This window comes from Peromyscus eremicus, chromosome 4, assembly GCF_949786415.1.
Source record: "Peromyscus eremicus chromosome 4, PerEre_H2_v1, whole genome shotgun sequence".
Lineage (NCBI taxonomy): Eukaryota > Metazoa > Chordata > Mammalia > Rodentia > Cricetidae > Peromyscus > Peromyscus eremicus.
Genome location: NC_081419.1, coordinates 104,637,524 through 104,657,984, shown reverse-complemented (window position 1 = coordinate 104,657,984; position 20,461 = coordinate 104,637,524). Strand labels below are relative to the sequence as shown.

General features: G+C 45.4%; 1 protein-coding gene across 4 annotated transcripts in view; it reads left to right on the top strand.

Annotated features, from left to right (window-relative positions):
* Dnaaf9 (dynein axonemal assembly factor 9) overlaps positions 1 to 20,461 on the top strand; it is a 137,401-nt gene that overhangs the window by 58,184 nt on the left and 58,756 nt on the right. For all 4 annotated transcript variants that reach the window (XM_059261443.1, XM_059261441.1, XM_059261440.1 and 1 more), the window contains exons 15-20: positions 1,027 to 1,071; positions 1,702 to 1,747; positions 9,442 to 9,556; positions 13,299 to 13,369; positions 15,158 to 15,208; positions 16,397 to 16,484. In XM_059261443.1, the coding sequence (XP_059117426.1) occupies positions 1,027 to 1,071; positions 1,702 to 1,747; positions 9,442 to 9,556; positions 13,299 to 13,369; positions 15,158 to 15,208; positions 16,397 to 16,484 (416 nt within the window). The remainder of the gene's footprint in view (positions 1 to 1,026; positions 1,072 to 1,701; positions 1,748 to 9,441; positions 9,557 to 13,298; positions 13,370 to 15,157; positions 15,209 to 16,396; positions 16,485 to 20,461) is intronic.

The following is a 20,461-nucleotide window of genomic DNA, read 5'->3' as shown; positions in this document are numbered from 1 at the left end:
TTCCACCCTTTTCTCCTTTTGAGAAATGTTCCAGTAAAATAATAGGATGAAGGAAAATCATTCATGATCAGGATGGAAAAGCTATATCAGGAAGAGCCATACATAGGTTTTGAAACTAGAATGTGAGGCAGATTCACATTAGAACTGTGGTTCCTGGTCCCAGAGATAAGTAGGTGAAAGCAGGGGAACCTCAAAGGTAGAGTTGGGAGAGACAGGAGATTTAGGCACATGAAGATAATCACTAATGAAAAGAGACTTGCTGCCGGGTGATGGTGGCACACACCTTTAATCCCCGCACTCAGGAGGCAAAGGCAGGCAGATCTCTGTGAGTTCAAGGCCAGCCTGGTCTACAGAGTGAGTTCCAGGATAGCCAGGGCTACACAGAGAAACCCTGTCTCAAAGAAAAAGAGAGAGAGAGAGAGAGAGAGACAGACAGACAGACAGACAGACAGACAGACTTGCTCTGGAGTTCACCTGCCCTTCAGGTGGCAGGGAGTCTGGCTCCTTGTTCACCTATCACATCTCCCAGCATGCCCCTCTACAGCTCTGTGCTGTCTCTGTCCATAGCAGGATTTTCTTGAACTCAGTCCACTCCACCCTCCATCCCACAAGAGGACCATTTTTTTGTGTGTGTGCAGTTTTATACAAAGACCAATACTGGAAAGTTTATTTAAGAGTACTTCTAGCCCGGCATGGTGGCGCACACCTTTAATCCCAGCACTTCAGAGGCAGAAGCAGGTGGATCTCTGTGAGTTAGAGCCAGCCTGATCCACATGGCAAGTCAGAGCTACATAATACTAAGACACCCTATCTTTAAAAAAACAAAAGACAAAGAATACTTCTGGGTGTGCTCTACCCTACTGCCTAAAAACAACCAACAACAACATAAGACGGTATGACATCACTTGATTGAGTGGCCTTGACAGTCTAGGGAAGATACACTGAAGAAGCAAGAATTTCAGAGGATTCTGACCCAGTGCTGAACAAGAGTCTTGACTTCTGTTTTGTTCCCTTTCTGGTCTACAGCTCCAAGGTGGCTTTTCATATTCATGCTGTGAATAACCAGGGAAGGTAGGTGCAATCATGGTGACTCCTTTCATGGGGAAGTGTAAGGACAAAGAGAAGAGGCTGTCCAGTTGGGGTACATGCCTGGAACCTCAACAACACTCAGGAGGCAGAGGCAGGAGGATTGAGACCTGAGGGCCAGTGAGATAACTCAGGAAAGGCAAGAAGATCATAAGTTCATGGTCATCCTCCAATACCTGGAAAGTGTAATGCCAGCCTGGGCTACATACGCCCGTATTTGAGAGAAAGACCTTATAGCTGCTACAGTTACTGGCCTCAGCACATTCCACTCTGGGAGGGGTGCCATTCCAGACTTGGACCTACACTTGGCTGTGCTTGTCTGAGTCCCTGTACCCAATTTTGGTCTCATGGGAAGTTAAGGGGCTGGGGTCAGGTACTGATATTATTCTTTCCAGTGTTAATTCTATGCACATGTAACCCAATGTTTGTTGTTTTGTTCTTTGTTGAGACGGGGGTCTCATATAACCCAGGCTAGCCCTAAACTTCTGTGTTCCTGCCTCCACTCCTCAGCTGCATAGTGAGTTTGAAGCCAGCCTGGGCTACATGAGGCTCTGTTTTAAAACAAACAGAAACCATAATGTTTTAATGTATTTCTCTACTGTCTCTTTCTTCTAGAATTGTGCCTCTGGATAATGAAGATAGCTTATCCTTTGTGAAAACGGTAAGCAGTTAGCAGAACTCTCAAGAGTCAGCTAGCTGGAATGGCTATAGAGGGTCATCTGCAAAGGATTTGTTGCAAGTAAATGAGAAGTTCTACGGGCAGCTGAGATTTTGAGAACCTTGTGTGGAAATGTGAGCAGAGCACAACAAACAAGTTTTCAATGGTTCCTTTTTTTCCCCTGTTTTTTAAGATTTTATTTTTACTTGTGTGTATGCCACATGTATCCTGGTAACTAGTGGAGACCAGAAGAGGGCATCAGATCCTCTGGAGCTGGAGTTACAGGAAGTGGTGAGCTGCCCAGTGTTGGTGCTGGGAACCAAACTCAGGCCTTCTGGAAGAGCAGCACATATCCTAATGGCTAAGCCATCTCTCCAGCCTTTCAAGGGCTTCTTTCCACTATAAGATCTGCACTGGCCGCCTTCACAGGAACCAGGGGAATTAAACAACAGCCCACAGGTGCCCTTGTGTCTCATGAAGTCGGGTAGTCAGAGCAGAATTTTCCATATCCTCTGCTGGGGCAATGGAATGATTTAAAAATAAACTTAGCCAGGTGTGGTAGTGCCACCTTTAATTCCAGCACTCCAAAGGCAGAGGCAGGCAGATCTCTGTGAGTTTGAGGCCAGTCTGGTCTACATAGAGAGTTCCAGATCAGCTAGGAGTACATAGTGAAACCCTGCCTGAAAAAACAAAAATAAATAAAATAAAAATAGAACTATATTGAAATATTGGTCATTGGGGTAAAGTGGCATGGCCTGAAGAAGTTAGAATTTATAGGCTATTTTCAGCCATAAGCCAAGGTCTCTATTTACTCCAGGGCAACCCTGATGTGAAGAGTATTGGCAAACAGAACATGAGATGGTAGATTAAAACCGAGATGCAGGTTGTAGTATGTATGTGCACTTTCTTAATTCCAGAAAGCTGTGGTCATCTGTAGCTGAGTGGGGTAGCTGCAGATGACTTGTTACAAATGCATCCTCTCTCCCCAAAAAGTAATAATAAAAAGATATCCCCATCCCCAGTAGGAAAGCACTTCAGAGTTCTTAACACAAGAATGGTTTGAAAGTTATGAGTAATGACTGTTTATACTGTGCGTGGTCCCTTTGTGAAAGTCTAAACTATGTATTGGGAAATGCTGCCAGATATGATGGTGCACACCTTTAATCCTAGCACTCAGGAGACAGACAATTGAATCTCTGTGAGTTCAAGGCCAACCTTGTCTACATAGTGATTCCAGGCAAGCCCGGGATACATAGTGAGACCATGTCTTTTGTTTTTTAATCATTTGAGACACTGGAAATGCTTCATTTTTTATTTTTTTATTCTAGTTTTGTTTTTATTTTGGGTGTTTTGCCTGACTTCTATCTGTACACCACATATATGCAGTACCCCTGAGGCCAGAAGAGGGTGTTGATCCCTTGGGATTGGATTACAGACTGCCTGAGCAGCCTTGTGGAAGCTTGGAATAAAACCCAGGTCCTCTGCAAGAGCAGCCAGTGCTCTTAACTGCTGTACCGTCTGTCCAGCCCCAGATTTTTGGGTGATAACACCTTATTTCCTTGCTGACCTCTAACCCCTGACTTCTCTTAGACTTTTGTGTGGTGCCTGTTAAGGTGCTTGGTACAATAAGAAGTGATTGGCAATAAATTAGAATCAATTCTTTTATGTTACTTAATTCATTCAAAGCCAGGCACGGTGCTTTATAATGTCAGCTACTTGGGAGGCTGAGGTAGAGGATTCCTTGAGTCCATAAGATAAAGGCCAGCCTGGACAGCGTACTGCACCATACTGCGTACGTGTACCAGGGCCTGAGTTTGAGACCCAGCACCACCTAAACTGGGCACACAAGCACAAGCCTGTAATCCCAGCATTTATCAGATGGAATCAGAAAGAAGATCAAGAATTCAGCAGTTCCTTTTAAGAGGGTAAGTGCAGAGGGCGGAGGAAGACGTTACATGCCCTGCTCTACTGCTCTTTACTAGGTTCTTTTGAGACAGGGTCTCCGAAACCTGGATCTAGGCTGGGGTCAGCAGGCCCTGGCTCTGCTCCTCCCTCTGTGCCCGCCCCAACACTTGCTTTTTATGTGGGTGCTGGGAATTTGAACACAGCTCCTCACGCTGGCAATGTATTGGTTAGTTTTTGTCAACTTGACACAAACTAGAGATCCCTGGGAAGAGGGACCTTCAGGTGAGGAATTGCCTCCATCAGATTGGCTTGTGGACATGTCTGGGACGTTGATAATTGATGGAGAAGAAGCCTAGCCTCTGTGGGTGGTACCAGCCTCAGGCAGGTGGTCCTTGATTGTGTAAGAAAGCAGTCTGAGCAAATCAGGGAAGGTAAGCCGTAAGCAGCGTTCCTCCATGTTCCCTGCATCAGTTCCTATGCTGGCTTTTCTTGATGGTGGACTGACCTGTAAGCCAAATCAACCCTTCCTTCGTAAGTTGCTTTGGTCTTGGTGTTTTCATAGCAACAGAAACCAAACTAAAACGCCCGGCCATTGCTCTGTCCTAGTTTTTCTAGTTTTGTGAAGAATGTCATTGTTGCCGGGCAATGGTGGCTCAGGCAGAGGCAGGCAGATCTCTGTGAATTCCAGGACAGCCTGGGCTACACGGAGAAACCCTATCTCAAAAAACAAAACAAAAAAGAATGTCATTGTGATTTTTCTTCCTGTCACCAGAGACTGACCCCAGGGCCTTGTGCTTGCTAGGCAAGCATTTTACCACTGAGCTAAATCCACAGGCCTGTCATCAGAGTCCCCGCACCCCCACCCCCACCCCACCCCACCCCGGACCTGAGGGCCGGACCCAGGGTCTTGGGCTTGCTAGACAAGCGCTCTACCACTGAGCTAAATCCCCAACCCCGGTCATCAGAGTTTTGATGGCGAATCTGTAGTTATTTTTAGTAGCATTTGCACAGGTCTTCCCATTGTCTAGTCAGCTAGTGTCTCTATTTAATTTCTTTTTTCAGCATCTTACTGTATTTCTTGTAGAAGTCTTTCACCTCCTTGGTTAGGTTATTTCTTTTTTAAAGCTATTACGAGAGATACTTTTCCTAATTTCCTTCCCAGCATGTTCATTTCACACACACACACACACACACACACACACACACACACACACACACACTATTGTGTATCTTGTAAATTTAATCCTACCATATGGGAGGCAGAGGCTGTTTATTCCTAGTTTCTTCAGAAATTTTATTTTATTTTTAAAGATTTATTTACTTACTGTGTATACAGTGTTCTGCCTGCACACCAGGAGAGGGCACCAGATGTCATTATAGAAATTTTATTTTTAAGGTGTGCTAGAATTAAAGGTGTGCACCACCACACCCTGCTCTAAGCTTTTCTTTAATTCATTTTTATAAGTTGGCAACTTAGCTGGGTAGGATCTTGCCCTGAGGTCACCACTCCCTTTATTCCATTGCTTAATCTCATTTATTTCCTTGAATACAGTACTTAGCTCCATTCCACTTTCTGGTGCTCCTTTTCTCCTCAAATATTTTTTCTTGTTCAGCTTGTTCCTTTTCATTGTATATCTTCATTAGAGTTAACACTAGTAACCAGACAACAGAGTCTATACTAGGCTGTTATGAGATTTCTTCTGAAAATGGAATTAATCCAAAACTCTTCACTTTAGCCCCAGGCAGACTCTTCCCACAAGGGCCAAAAAAAAAAAAAAAAAAAAAAAAAAAGCAGCATTCTTCACCAAAATATCACAAGAACAATCTCTAGGCAACATCTCTGAAACTCTTGATCCAGGCCCCACAGTTCAAATCACACTCAGCACCACTGTCTTCCATGTACCTACTAGTATGGCCCTTAACTGCTTTTCTAATCCACAGTCCCAAGGTCCATGTTCCTTCAAACAAAAATATAGTCAAGATTATCACAGCAACTCCCCAGTCCGTGGTATCAACTTCTATCTTAGGGTTTCTGTTGCTGTGAAGCAACACTATGACCACAGCAACTCTTATACAGAAAACATTTAATTGGGGTGGCTTACAGTTTCAGAGGTTCAGGCCATTCTCTTCATGGTGGGAAGCAAAGGCTGAATGCAGACAGACATGGTGCTGGAGAAGGAACTGAGAGTTCTACATCTTGATCTGTAGGTAACAGAAAGTAAACTGTGTCCCACACTGGGCATAGATTGAGCATATGAGACCTCAGAGCCCATCTCCACAGTGACACACAGCAAGGCCACACCTACTTTAAAGCCACACCTCCTATAGTGCCACTCCCTTTGGGGACCATTTTCTTTCACACCACTACATGTCCCCTATGAGGTTTGGAGACTGGGGTGAAGAAAATATAACGTATATTGTAATGATAAATAAAAAGATGAGGTGAGGTGGGTACCTTTCGATGGGCAGACACAACACGTGCAACAGAATTAGTGCAAGAGGCTTATTAGGGGAGGGGAGAGAGAGAGTGGAAGAGTGAAAAGGCCATGTCGGAGCGGGGACATAAGAGAGCAGGCAGGCAGGCAGACAGACAAGAGGAAGAAGAGGAAAGAAGACGAAAGGGGAAAGAGACAGCAAAGAGAGGAGTTAGAAGCAAAAGAGACAGGAGAGGTAAAGAGCTCGAGCTGTGCCTGGTGGCACTCTTAAGGGGCGCACGTGTCGCATAGCTGGTGGTGGAAAGGCATCTGGCGACAGGTGATGACGTAACTGCCTTGGCAGCAGAGGCAGGCTGCTGCTGCTGTGGAAACATAAGTAATAGATTAAGGTATCAATTTAAGTCGTGAAGTGAAGGAGGAATGGGGAGGGAGGGAAGAAAGGGAAGATAAGAAGGGAGGTATTAATTAAAGAATCAACAAATGAAGAGTTGCCTGGAAGACGGTGGCCCAGTGTTTAGGAGTGCTTGCTCTGCTAGCATGGGGGCCTGAATTGGAATCCCCAACACCTGTGGGAAAAGCCAGACATGGCTTCATGTCTCTGTAACTTCAGCATTGGGAGCACGAAGCCAGGTAGATCTCAAGAGCTCTCTGGCCAGCCACCCTAGCCAAAAAAGCAAGTGTCCACTTTAGTGAGTGTCTCAGTTAGGGTTTCTGTTGCTGTGGTAAAACACTATGGGCAAGGCTGCTTACAGAAGGAAGAGTTTGGGTGAATAATAGTCCACCCCACCAGCATCATGGTGGGGAGCAGGGAAGCAGGGTAGCCACAGAATAGCAGCTGAGAGCTCACATCTCAGTCCACAAACAGGAACCAGAAAGAGCTAACTGGAAATGGCACAAGTCTTTTGAAATTCAAAGTCTACCCCCAGTGACATACTTCCCAACAAGGCCACACCTCCTAGTCCTCCCCAAACAATCACCAACTGGGGACCAAGTCTTCAGATGTCTGAGATTATGAGGAATGTCTCAGTCAAACCACCACATTCCATTCTCTGGTCCCTGTAGTCTCACAACCATATCATAATGTAAATTTAGTTTAGCTTCAAAACTCACCATAGCCTTTTAGTCTCAAGACTTTAAAATCCAGAACCTCTTCTGAGACTCAAGGCAATCTCTTAATTGAACCTCCTGTAAAATAAAGCAAATTACATACTGTCTTAGTTAGGATTTCTATTGCTGTGAAGAGACACCATGACCACGGCAACTTCTTAGGAAGGAAAAAAACATTTAATTGGAGTGGCTTACTTACATTTTCAGAGGTTTAGTCCATTATCATCATGGTGGTGGAACATGGCAGTGTGCAGGCAGGCATGGTTTGGAGTAGTAGTGGAGTACCCTACATCTTGGCTTGCAGGCAACAGAAAGTGGTCTGAGACACTGGGTGGTATTTTGTCCATATAGGAGACCTCAAAGCCTGCCTTCACAGTGACACACTTCCTCCAACGGGACCATACCTACTCTAACAAAGCCACACCTCCCAATTGTGCCAGTCCCTTTGGGAGCCATTTTCTTTCAAACCACCACACATACTTCTAACATACAATGACACATAATATACATTATTATTCTCAAAGGGAGGAATCAGGACATAGTGAGGAACTAGCTCTGTAGACCAGGCTGGCCTTGAACTTACGGAAATCGTCATGTCTTTGACTCCCGGTGCTGGAATTAAAGTCATGTACCACCACAACCAGTGCAGGGTCAATTTTTAAGTAAATTAGAATTGGCAACTCTAGAGAAGCCCATTATCTACTACTGGCTAGCCTAGAACTTCCTAAGTAGACCAGGCTGGCCTTGAACTCACAGAGATCTGCTTATGTGTCTGACTTTTCTTTCTGAGTGCCCCTCTTTCCCTTTTAACCCTCATGCTTCAATCTGTGTTAAAATACTTTTTTAGCTCTGCCAAAAACAAAGAACCTACTTGACTGTGAACATTATGGCACTATGACAAGTCAATCTGATAACTCAGATGGCTATGGGCTAACAGATAAGTAGTGTGTGCACTGTGAGTGCTGTGGACAAAGGGATGATTCATATCCTAAGCAAGGTGGAGTGAGACAGCATCAAATGGAATCATTCTGTCCAGAATGGAATACAGTTGAAAATCCATGCATTGCTCATTTCTGGAGTTGACCATTTCATACTTTTCCTCCACTGTTGGCCGTGCCTAACTGAAATCATAGAGAGAACAGTCATGGCTAAGAGGGCAGGAGGCTCTGCTGTGTTGGAATGATCATTTGCAGCTATGAGCTGCACTCATAAATACCCATGGAGACAGACGTGTATACCAGCCTAATGAATACCCTCACCAGCACCTTTCCTGCCTCGCTGAGAGAGAACTGAAGCCTAAACCACAGGATTGTTGAAAGTGTGATACTATGAGAGTATGAAGTGAATGGGAGTTCCAAAGCCTGAAGAAACACCTCTGACTCTATGGGCTGTAGCCAGTCATTATTAAGAAGGAAGAGATGGCTCAGTGGTTAAGAGCACTGTCTACTCTTCCAGACGACCTGAGTTAAATTCCCAGCAACCCTTGGTGCCTCACAACCATCTACAATGAGATTGGATGCCCTCTTCTTGTCATGCAGGCATATGTGCAAATAGAGCATTCATATACAGAAATAAATAAATCTTTAAAAAAAAAAAAAAAAGCCAGGCGGTGGTGGTGCACACCTTTAATCCCAGCACTTGGGAGGCAGAGGCAGGTGGATCTCTGTGAGTTTGAGGCCAGCCTGGGATACAGAGCGAGTTCCAGGACAGGTACCAAAACTACACAAGAGAAACCCTGTCTCGAAAAACAAAAACAAAAAAAGGAAAGAAAGAGAAGGCTGTGGGGCTGGAGAGATGGCTCAGCAGTTAAGAGCACTGACTGCTCTTGCAGAGGGCCCAGATTCAGTTCACAGTCCTTATGTGGGGTGGCTCACGACTATCTGTAACTCCGGTTCCGGGGGATCCGACACCTTCTTCTGGCTTCTGTAGGTACCTGCGCATACACAGCAGATACATAAAAAACATTTTTAAGTTTAAAAAAGAAAAGAAGAAAGACCGTGTTATTTCTTAGGAGGATGACAATTTGAGGGAATTTATAGGAACATAAAGTTACTGTCCTTCCAGCCTGTGCAGGTCTCAAGTCAAAGATCACCTGGTGGAAAGCCTGAAGGCGTTTCTCAGTTCCAGATCCTTAGATTTGTCAGCACATTTGCCGTGTGCCGTACAGCAGTAGTCTGGTCTGTTTCTTGTGGCTCTCCCCCTGAAATGCCAGGCTGATAATGGCTCTGGCCCTGCTTCTCCCTGACACAGGCTTGTATGACTGTCTATGACATTCCCGACTTGCTGGGAGGAGGAGGAGGATGCTTAGGATCTGTGGTCTTCTCAGAGTCATTTTTGACATCTCGGATCCTGGTTAAAGAAAAGGGTAAGTGTGTGTGGTGTCTGGAAAGCGAACCTTGAAAAAGGTTTTATAAAATAAACCATAAATTAAGCCAAAGATGACATAAACTGATGGATATGTTAAACTGCTTACAAAAGCAAATGGTATATATTCTAATTAGTGAATATTACTTACAAATTAAAAAGAAAAAATATGCTATTCAGTAGTTGCATGGACAAAAAATACAGACTATTCACAAAAGTAGAAAACAAAAAAATAAGGCAGATTGATTCACATATATGAAGATATGAAGCCTGAATAATGGTCAAGAGGAAACAATTTATAAGGTAAAAGTTAGATACCACTTATTACTCCTTATGTTGGTCAGAAGGAAAACTATAAAGGATGATAAAGTGTGGTGCTGGTACTGTCACCAGTTAACCAGCCGTGGTTCTGCCTTAACAGAAGTCATGGCTGCGTAAGAGGCCATCAAGTGCTTCGGCAGCTTTTGTAAATCTTAGTGTTTGACGGCGGCAGGAGCAGCAGCAGCAGCGGCCCCAGCCCCAAAGGCCTTCTCTAGTGGTAGAGCCCTCATTACAGGCCTTGGGTAGCAGAACTCCAGTTCTCCCAAGTGTGAGCAGCAACTTCAGAAGCCAGGGAAGTAGGACCCTGCACTCTACAAGTGTCGTCTCCTAGGTAGACTTAGAAAATTGGGGTTTCTTAGCCCCTTGCAGCGGTGGTAGAGCACCTGGTGGGCCAAGGGGTCAGAATTCCTCTGCTGTTACAGTTGCCATTGTCACAGCTCCCAAGCCTGGGGTGTCTGAGACTTTAACCTTAAACGCTTGCCAGCTCTCTGGAGCTTTTCCAGTTATCAGGACCTGTGGTTTTTCTTAACTGATCTCTCTGGTCTTTTATCCTTTAGCCCCAGCTTTCCACCCTCTCCCTAATTCTGCCGTCCGTCTTGTTCTCATCGCACTGTCAAACTGTTCATGCTCTTCATTGTAGAGCAGCTCGCTGCATGTGTGCATAGCTGTGAGTGTGCAGCATTGCTGTGAGTGTGCAGCATTGCTGTGACTGCAGCATTGCTGTGAGTGTGCAGCATTGCTATGAGTGTGCAGCATTGCTGTGAGTGTGCAGCATAGCTGTGAGTGTGCAGCATTGCTGTGAGTGTGCAGCATTGCTGTGAGTGTGCAGCATAGCTGTGAGTGTGCAGCATTGCTGTGAGTGTGCAGCATTGCTGTGACTGTGCAGCATTGCTGTGACTGTGCAGCATTGCTGTGACTGCAGCATTGCTGTGACTGTGCAGCATTGCTGTGACTGCAGCATTGCTGTGACTGCAGCATTGCTGTGACTGCAGCATTGCTGTGACTGTGCAGCATTGCTGTGACTGTGCAGCATTGCTGTGAGTGTGCAGCATTGCTGTGAGTGTGCAGCATTGCTGTGAGTGTGCAGCATTGCTGTAACTTCGCTGCCTCTGCTGTCATTGTCACTCTTAAGTCTCGACTGCTTCCTTCTGCGTGCTGCCAGGTCAGCCAGCGCCACTAAAGTAGACAAGAAAAGTCCACTTGAGAAGAGCCTCACGTTGGACTTTAACACTGCAGTACCAGGGGGGCAGCAGAGGAAGGGTATCTGCCAGCCAGTTCAGCAAGTGTATTATATAGCCAGACAGGGGGCTTGACCAGTCACAGTGATCTGCATATAAATGAAGGTGTGTTTTCCTAACCACACCATTGTTTCTTCAGTACCAGTCACAACAATCACTCTGCCAGGCCATCAGGGGAGTGCCCCACCCCTGACCTCAGTAGAAATGGTTGGTGGGTTGTCTAGAGTTTTCCAGGGTTTGTGATAGCAAAGTCTGGTACAAACTAAAATAGTTCTTGCTGAGGCTGCACCTTCAGGAGCCAGAGCAATAAGCTCTGTGTAGTTTTCTTAAGGAATTAGTGGGTTGTTCAGAACAGTTAGCATGCATGTCATCTGGCTGGCCCTTTGACTTGCAGTACTTCTGTTCACAGCAGCCAGAGCAGCAACAGGGAGTCCCAAACTGCCAAATAGCCCCATCCTGTACCAGCTTTGCTTGTTTACAAGAAAGTGAAACATAAGAAATGCTCACACTAGGAACTTAACTTATTTGTGGTGGTGAGTAGAGGGTGTGTCTATAATCCCAGAAGTTGGGGGCCAAGGATGGAGGATCACTACCACAAGTTCAGAGCCAGCTTGATCTACATAACAGATTCTAGAAGAGCTAGGATTACACAGTTAAGACCTTGTCTCAAAATATCAAAGGACAACCACAACAAAGCACAAACTTATCATTACCATGAGACAGGATTTGAGCAGATTTTTCAGAGTTTAACCCCTGCTCAGTGCTCCAATGAGAGGGCAATCCACCTCATCCTTCTCAATAAAATTGTCCTGCTGTCTTAGTTACTGTTCTGTTGCTGTGACAAAACACCATGACCAAGGCAGCTTAGAAAAGAAAGAGTTGAATTGGGCTTAGGGTTTCAGAGAGAGAAAGTCCATGATGACAAAGCAAAGACATGGGACCACAGAGAGCCAAAAACAGAAGGCAGAGAGCACTCTGGGAATGGTGGGAGGCTTTTGAAGCCTCAAAGCCCTCCCCTGTGACACATCCCCTCCAACAAGGCCATGCCTTCTAAACCTTCCTAAACAGTTCCACCAACTAGGGGCCGAGTATTCAAACATATGAGCCTATGGGGGCTATTCTCAAACCACAGCATTTTGCTCCCTGGCCCCCATAGACTTTTGGCCATATCAAAATGCATTCAGTCTAAGCCGGGCAGTGGTGGCGCACGCCTATAATCTCAGCATTCGGGAGGCAGAGGCAGGCAGATCTCTGTGAGTTCGAGACCAGCCTAGTCTACAGAGCTAGTCCAGGACAGGCTCCAAAGCTACAGAGAAACCCTGTCTCAAAAAAAAAAAAAAAAATGCATTCAGTCCAACTCCAAAAGTCCCCGTAGTCTTTCAGTTTCAACACTACTTAAAAGTCCAATTTCAAAGTCTCTTCTCGGACTCAAGGAAATCTCTCAATCTATCTATCTCTCTCTCTCTCTCTCTCTCTCTCTCTCTCTCTCTCTCTCTCTCTCCCCCCCCTCCCTCTCCCTCCCCCTCCCCCCCTTTTTTTTTTGGTTTTTTGAGACAGGATTTCTCTGTAGTTTCAGTGCCTGTCCTGGCTCTCACAGATCCACCTGACTCTGCCTCCTGAATGCTGGGATTAAAGGCATGTGCCACCACGGCCCAGCTCAAGGAAATCTCTTTAATTGTAAGGTCCTATAAAATCAAAAAGCAAATTACATTCTTCCAACACACAGTAGCACAATATACATTACCATTGCATAAAGGAGGAATCAGGGCACAGTGAGTAATTACTGGACCAAAGCAAGATCAAACCCTGCAGGGCAAACTCCAAATCCTATAGCTCTGTGTCATGTCAAAGGGTTCAGATGGCTCTTGCCTTCCAGCTTTGCTAGCAACCTGGTAATGGTAGATGTAGCTTTACTGGGTATATGTAGTACCTGTACTTTTTGATAAAAATTAAAGGTAGAAAGGACTAATTCATGATTACTCATTTACGCTCACTGCATTCTGAAGATACTCAGCAACCTTTCACAATCATCTTGTTAGTCTCCCTGTCTCCAGATGGGGTAGCTCCGTGTGTGGGGTGGGGGCACCAGACTCTATGCTAACAGGAGCACTTTCTTTCAGAGTAGGCCTGCAAGGTGGACTGAGGTGGCTAGGCATAACTGGCATGTCTTTGGTCTTCCTACAGGTGGCACTATTACCCCAGAAACCAGCTACGTTGTCCTGACAGCCGCCATCCCCAGATTCTGTTCCTGGCTGGTTAGTATCATGCACTCGCTAGTCACAGTGGACCTAAACCAAGAAAACTCTGGGGCAGAGATTTAAGGAGGAACCTCTTTCTGGAGTCCCTGGAGGGCTGTCAGATTGTGATCTAGCTTTTATTTAGGAATAGAACCCACTCATAGTCTTAGAAACATTCAACAAAGGGAACAAAGTTGTTTGTGAGAAGACATTGACGCCCTCACGTTGTAGATGAGAACACTTGAGCTTAGGCTGATAGCCAGGGACTAGTTCCAACTCTTCAACACCGTCACCAACACCTTTGCCTGTCCAGGGTCTCACAGACTGAGAAGTTGATTCCTTCTTTGGTCAGAGGGATTGCTGCTATTTTTTAAGTGCCTCTCTACATGTAGAAAAGGCCCATTTTCTTTGAGGAGGCTTGGTCTGAAATATAGTTCGGTTTTGTGGTTGTTTTGGTTTGGTGTTTGTTTGTTTTGTTTTGTTTTAGGCCAATCTCATGTAATTCAGGCTGGCCACAGACTCTTACTCTATAGCCAGGGATGCCTTGATCCTCCTGCCTCCACCTTTCCAATGCTAGGGCTACAGTGCTCTACACCACTCCAGAAGAGTGTTTTGGGACATAGAAAATGTGTCAGCAGGGAATCTGTATTTAACAGTTAAGTACTGTAGGGATACATGAATTCCTTGATGACAGCATCTCAGACCACAAAAATAAGGACAGTGACCAGAGACAAGCTTGTAAAGCAAAATTCCAAATGCTGGCCAGGAGTGAGTGGTAGGTTAGTTGACTTCAACACACACAACCTACAGTCTCCTTTTCCTGAACTGTATTCAGGAGAACTGCAGATATCTTTGTTAGAAAAGGACCAGGTTGAAGGGAAGTCTCAGTTTGCAGAGGGCACTGACATATAACTCTGTCCTGGAACTTGCTCTGTAGACCAGGTTGGCCTCAAACTCATAGAGTTCCGCCTGTCTCTGCCTCCCAAGTGCTGGGATGAAAGGCATGCACAACTGCTATCCAGCCATGTAACTCTTATTTATTGAAAGCTCTACATATAGTTTACTTCCAGTAATTAAATCTAAGTCATTTGAGATTAAACACAACACACACACAGTTTACATACCATGAACAGACATGGTAGTACATACTTGTAAGCCCATCCCTGAAGGCTGGAGCCAGAGGATTATAGGTCTGAGGCTCACCAGGATTGTATAGCATTACATAGTGAATTCTAGAGCAACCTGGACTGAGTAAGGCCTGCCTTTAAAAGACAGTGTCTTAGTACCTATTTTAGAATCATTTTTTGCAGTTCTGATGTAGATAGGGGAGAACAGAGTGTCATACTCTAACATGTATGTCTAAATAAGGTGCACTCTGGCCAGGCACACACCTTTAATCCCAACACTCGCTAGGCAGAGGCAGGCAGAACTCTATGAGTTTGAAGCTAGTCTGGTCTACATAGTTCCAGACCAGCTGGGGCTACCTAGAGAGACCCTGCCTTACAGTACACTCTGGAAATACTTCAGTATGTTCCCACTGGTTATGCAGTGGTTTTCCCTCTACTGTGAAATGCAAGTGGAAATTATGCATCCTCTCCATGTATCTGAGGCTCATTAGCTGGGCCTGAGGCCCTAGCAGGAAAACCCACCTTGGCCCCATGCCTAAGCTCTGATGACCAGCAGCATCTTTGCCAGTATGTGAGGGCCTGAGAGGATTGGATGTGGTAGAAGAACACCTAGGGAGAAACAGCGGGGTTCTACCCTTGAAGCACCAAATTGAAAATTCTTCATTTCCATTGGATACAGGTAGAAGAAAATGAAATAAAATTGTCTGAGAAAACCCTGCAAGCAACAAGGGTAAGCAGCATTTTTGTTCCCAGTGATTGCATCATTATTAACATGAGATGGGGGCTGGAGAGATGGCTCAGCAGTTAAGACCACTTGCCGCTCTTGCAGAGAACCTGGGTTGGGTTCCCAGCACCCACATGGTGTCATAATTGTTCATACTCCGCTTCCAAGGGATTCTGTGCCTCTTCTGGCCTCCCTGGGTACCAGATGCACAGGTGGTACACATACGTGCGTATAGGCAAAGAACTCGTGTGCGTGAAGTAAATATTTCTGTAAGATGGCTCAAATATAAGCAATTTGTGATGATAAAATACTTCACCTTGGGGCTGGAGCGATGGCTCGGCAGTCAAGAGCACTGGCTGCTCTTCAGAAGGACAGGGTGGCCCACAACCATCTGTAGCTATGCCCTCTGCTGGCCTCCAAGGGCACCAAGCATACATGTGGTACACAAACATACATGTAGACAAAACACTCACATAATACATAAAGTTTTTTAAATTATTTTTTAAAAATATCTCCTCTTAACTGCTAAGCAAAGAAAGAGTTTGTACTTTTTGTCTTTGATTCCTATTAGCATTTTCCACTTCCTGTTAGGCCTCTAAGGGAAGAAAATGCTTAAGGAGGACAAAGTGAATGAAGGGATTCTACCTAGACTTTTTAGTGTTTTTAAAAATCTCCCTGTATATTTTTTAAGTCAGCATGCAGGATCAAATCCAAAGCCTTGAGCATTCTAGGCAAGCACCCCTACCATGGAGCTGTCTGATCTCCCCCACCTGTCTTGAGCACTATTAGAAGCAGATTCCAAGTTGACCTACACAGAAGCTGAGATGGTAAGGTGTTAGGCCAAAGAGAAGGTGACTTCTTTTACACAGACATCAGTCAACTGGAACAAGACCACCACAAGGAGGGACAGAAGCCAGGTGTGATAGGCAGTACACACCTATCGTCTCTATAGTCAGGAAGATCAGGCAGGAGGATCACTGCAAGTTCCAGGCCAGCCTGGAATACAGTGAGACTTTGTCACAAAAAACAAAACTCACAATGTTGGTAATACGCCAGGTGATGCCAAAGCACATGGTATATGTTTGGTATATTCAAATCTGACTCATCTTTTAACTGACAAAATGGATAAGAGCTGTGATTCTGTGAGTTTTTATGCTGTAAATCACCAGATTTTTGTTGCTAATGTTTTTAAAGGGGGACGAGTGTTTCTTGGGCACGTTGCTAACAGGAGGAAAAGGAGCGTATCTTTATTCCAACAGTCCACAGTCCAGGCCTGAGGAAGGTAAGCAGCTGTGACTGTATGCTTGGCCGTGTCCCAGTCCCTTGTTTGCAAGCGTTAGCACAATGTTGTGGTTAACAATACACCTGCTCTCTGAAAAGATGTGCTGGCATGGAAGTGTTTGCCTGAGCCGTTTCCCTTTGGCTTGACTACTTTATAGGTGAGGAAACTTGTGCTGGCTTCACGAGCATGGGTCTGTACCAGAACTGCACGTGGCCCGCTTTCTGCTGCCGTTGCTTTGTTCTCGGGGAGGGCCAGAGTGGCAGCTCTTCCAGCATAGAGCCACAGACCTACAGTTTTCTCCTGTGTCACAAACTGTTACTGATTTCATGTTTTAAAACAGCACCTTGCTGAGCAGTGGTGGTGCTCACCTTTAATACCTTTAATCCCAGCATTGAGGTGGCAGAGACAGGTGGATCTCTGTCAGTTCGAGGCCATCCTGGTCTACAGAGTGAGTTCTAGGACAGCCAGAGCTACATAGAGAAACCCTGTCTTGAAGAAGAAAAAAAATAATAACACGCCTCATTATTAATTCCAAGTTTTGCAAGTCAAAAGCCTAGGCAAACAGGACCAAGTGGCACATGAGTGTAATCCTAGCGTTGGGGGTGGGGGCGGAGGCACGAGCTCTGACCATGTGTTAAAGGCAGCCTGGACTACACAGTGAATTTGATACCATACAGGACTATTTATTAATCAAATCGTCTTAACAAGAACACCAGGCAGACTTGTGTAGTTCAAGGTGTAATGAGGCCCAAATCAAAGATCAACCAGACCTGACTCTCATTTCTAGAGGCTCTGGGGGAAGAGTCTATCTAAATTGTTGGTCCACCACTTCCTTTTGTTTATAGGATGAAGCCCTCATTTTATGCCTCCTACTAGGTGGAGACTGGTCTCAGACCCTCTCTTGGACCCTCCACAACAATAATGGACTTAGTGTTGAATCTTTCTCACATCAGTGTGCCCTCTGGCTTCTGTGATTCACACTATTTTCCTTATGCAAAATATAGTCACCCTTGCAAGCATCTCATCCCTTTATGGCAACAGTTAATGTCTTAAATACCGTGGGCTCAGATATTCCAAATTCTATCATCAAGATCATCTCCAGGGACTGGAGAGATGGCTCAGCAGTTAAGAGTGCTTTACTGCTCTTACAGAGGACCCAAGTTCTATTCCCAGTACCCATGTCAGATGACTCACAACCCCTTCTAACTCCAGAGAAATCCAATACCTTTGGCCTCCACGGGCTCCTGTGCTCAGATGCACATACTGACACATATACATAAATAAAAATGAAATAAATCCTTAGCTAGGTGGTTGGTAGCACACGCCTTTAACCCAAGGGAGGCAGAGGCAGGTGGATCTCTGAGTTTGAGGCCATCCTAGTCTACAGAGTGAGTTCCAGGGCAGCCAGAACTACACAGAGAAACCCTGTATAGAAAACAAGACAGAGAGAAAAAAAAAATTTTATTTATTTATTTAGTTAGTTAGTTAGTTAGTTAGTTAGTTAGTTAGTTAGTTTTTTTGAGGCAGGATTTCTCTTTGTAACAGCCCTGACTGTCCTGGAACTCACTTTGTAGACTAGGCTGGTCTCAAACTCACAGAGATCCGCCTGCATCTGCCTCCCGAGTGCTGGGGTTAAAGGCATTTGCCACCACTGCCAGGCCGAAAAACCTTATTTTTTAAAAACAGAACAGATCTAGCCATGTCCAGCCTGTGGTGCATGGGGCATCATGTGACACAGGAGAGCTGTGAACATAGCCCAACACAGACTCATGAAGTTAGTGCAAACATTGAGACTTTTCTTTTTGCACATTTCATGGGCTCCAGGGACTTGATTATAAGGTTCTCAAGTATGGCCTCTGCCAGTAGCAGTTGTGTTACAATGGGAACAGGCTAGACACACCTGAACCTTATATAGATAAGGATCAAGACGGTAGTCAAGTACAGGTCTGAAATGCAGTTTTTTCTTTGTGGATTTGTGAAACTAAAGAACTACTTGTTCCTTGCTCTCCCAATGGACAAGACAGAACTAGTCTGGGATAACCTACAACTTCAGGTTCAAAGGAGGGAGGGTTGATAAGGGAAAAGAGGTCACCAACCTGAAGCAGCTTTAAAGTCTAGCTGGGCAAGCAAGCCGAGTCTAGTGGTCCAGGCCTTTAATCTCAGCCTTAGGAGAGTGAGGCAAGAGGGTCTCAAGTTCATGACCAGCCCCTGAGCAACTTAGTGAAACTCTGTCTCAATAAAAGTAAGGGCAAGAGAGATGGCTTGGTGGCCACTCTTCCAGAGAACCTGGGTTCAATTTCCGGCACCCACGTAGTAGCTCCCAACTGTCTGTAATTCCAGTTCCCAAGGGTCTCATGCCCTCTTCTGGCCTCCAAGGGTACTCACGGCAAACATATGGTGCACTGACGTACAGACAGACAAAACTCCATATACATAAAATAAAATAATTCTTGGGATGTCGCTCAGTGATGTAGTGCTTGCCCAGCATGCTCTGAGTTCAGCTGCCTTGGTTTAGAACCCACTACACGGGTGTGGGGTGTCTAGTCAGGTGGTCAAATTCTAGGTCTTTGATTATTGTCAAGACCTGAGGATTGTTCCTTGTGGTTCTCAGCTCTGCCCTCTGAGCTGTTAGTTTTTCCTTCTAGGCTCTTTTCCCCACACCTCTGTGGTTCCTTCCTTAGGACTGAGGACCTAGAAATAATTCCCCATGTGTCTCAACTCTGCCCCCTTGGCTCTCAGGACTCTCTGGCTTTGAACATTTGTTGTGTGTGTGTGCATGACTGTGCACATGCCACAGCGTTCATTGCTGGTCAGAGGACACCTTAGGGGGGTCAGTTCTCTCCATCCACCACATAGGTTCTGGAGATTACATTCAAATTATCAGACTTGGCAGCAACCGCCTTTACCACTGAGCCATCTTGCCATCCCAGCCTTCAGAGCTCTTCATTTCACTCTGGGCCACAGTCTCTCAGCCTTCCATTTTCCACAGAAGGCAGACCTTACTTTGTAGCTTCATCATTTCATGCACCTGCTTCATGCCAGTGGAATTCTGGGAGTTCAGCATCCTTCTTTCATTTTCATAGTCTGTCCTTTCAGTGTGGGCTGTGTTTTTGCTGATGGAAAAATTCTTAAAAACATACTGGTCTTAAGTGGATTTCATGGAATTCATTTCCCTGCTCCTTTTTGGTTTCCTCAGAATAAGAGTGTGTGTGTGTGTGTGTGTGTGTGTGTGTGTGTGTGTGTGTGTGTGTGTTCTGTCTGCCTGTCTGCCTCTCTCTCTCTCTCTCTGGCGGAGGGGGGTGTGGGGGTGTGTGTGGGAGATAGACAGATTTGCTGGGGATCTGACCCAGGGCCTCATGCATGCTAGGCAAATGCTATGCTAGTGAGCTGTGACCCCAGCCCCACAGATAACATTTTCTTGTGTGTCCTGTTCTTTGCTGTTGGATACAGATAACGTTTCTGTGGAGTTTGAACTTTGACCTCACAAATTCCTCAGCTCTACAAAGCAAATCCTCTTTCTGGATGGTTTGTTCTTAGTGAAAATATTTTAGCTGGTGGCAAATTCCTCTCCCTGTTCTTAGATCATTGGTTCATCATTCCCATTCACACAGAAGACAAAGCCCACGGAGCTCTGGTTTCAGCCCGTGAATGCTGGGGAGTTGTGCTGTGCCCTTCATTTCTGCTCCTCAGGGTCCTGTTGCTGAAGCCCTGGGAGTCAGGGGCATTGTGGAAGTCATGTCACGTGACTATAGTGCTAACCTTGGAGCAGATCATGTCTAGGGAGTATTGGGGGTTGTTTGGGTTTGAAAGAGGGTCTCCTGTCTCCCAGGGTGGTCTCAAACTAGAGGTCTTCCTACCTTTGCCTCCCACATGTTGATGATACAGATGTGTGCTACTACACTCACATTGTATAGCATGTTGTTTTGATTGGGGGGTGGGGTGGGGTTGAACCCAAAGCCCTATGAATACTAGGCAAG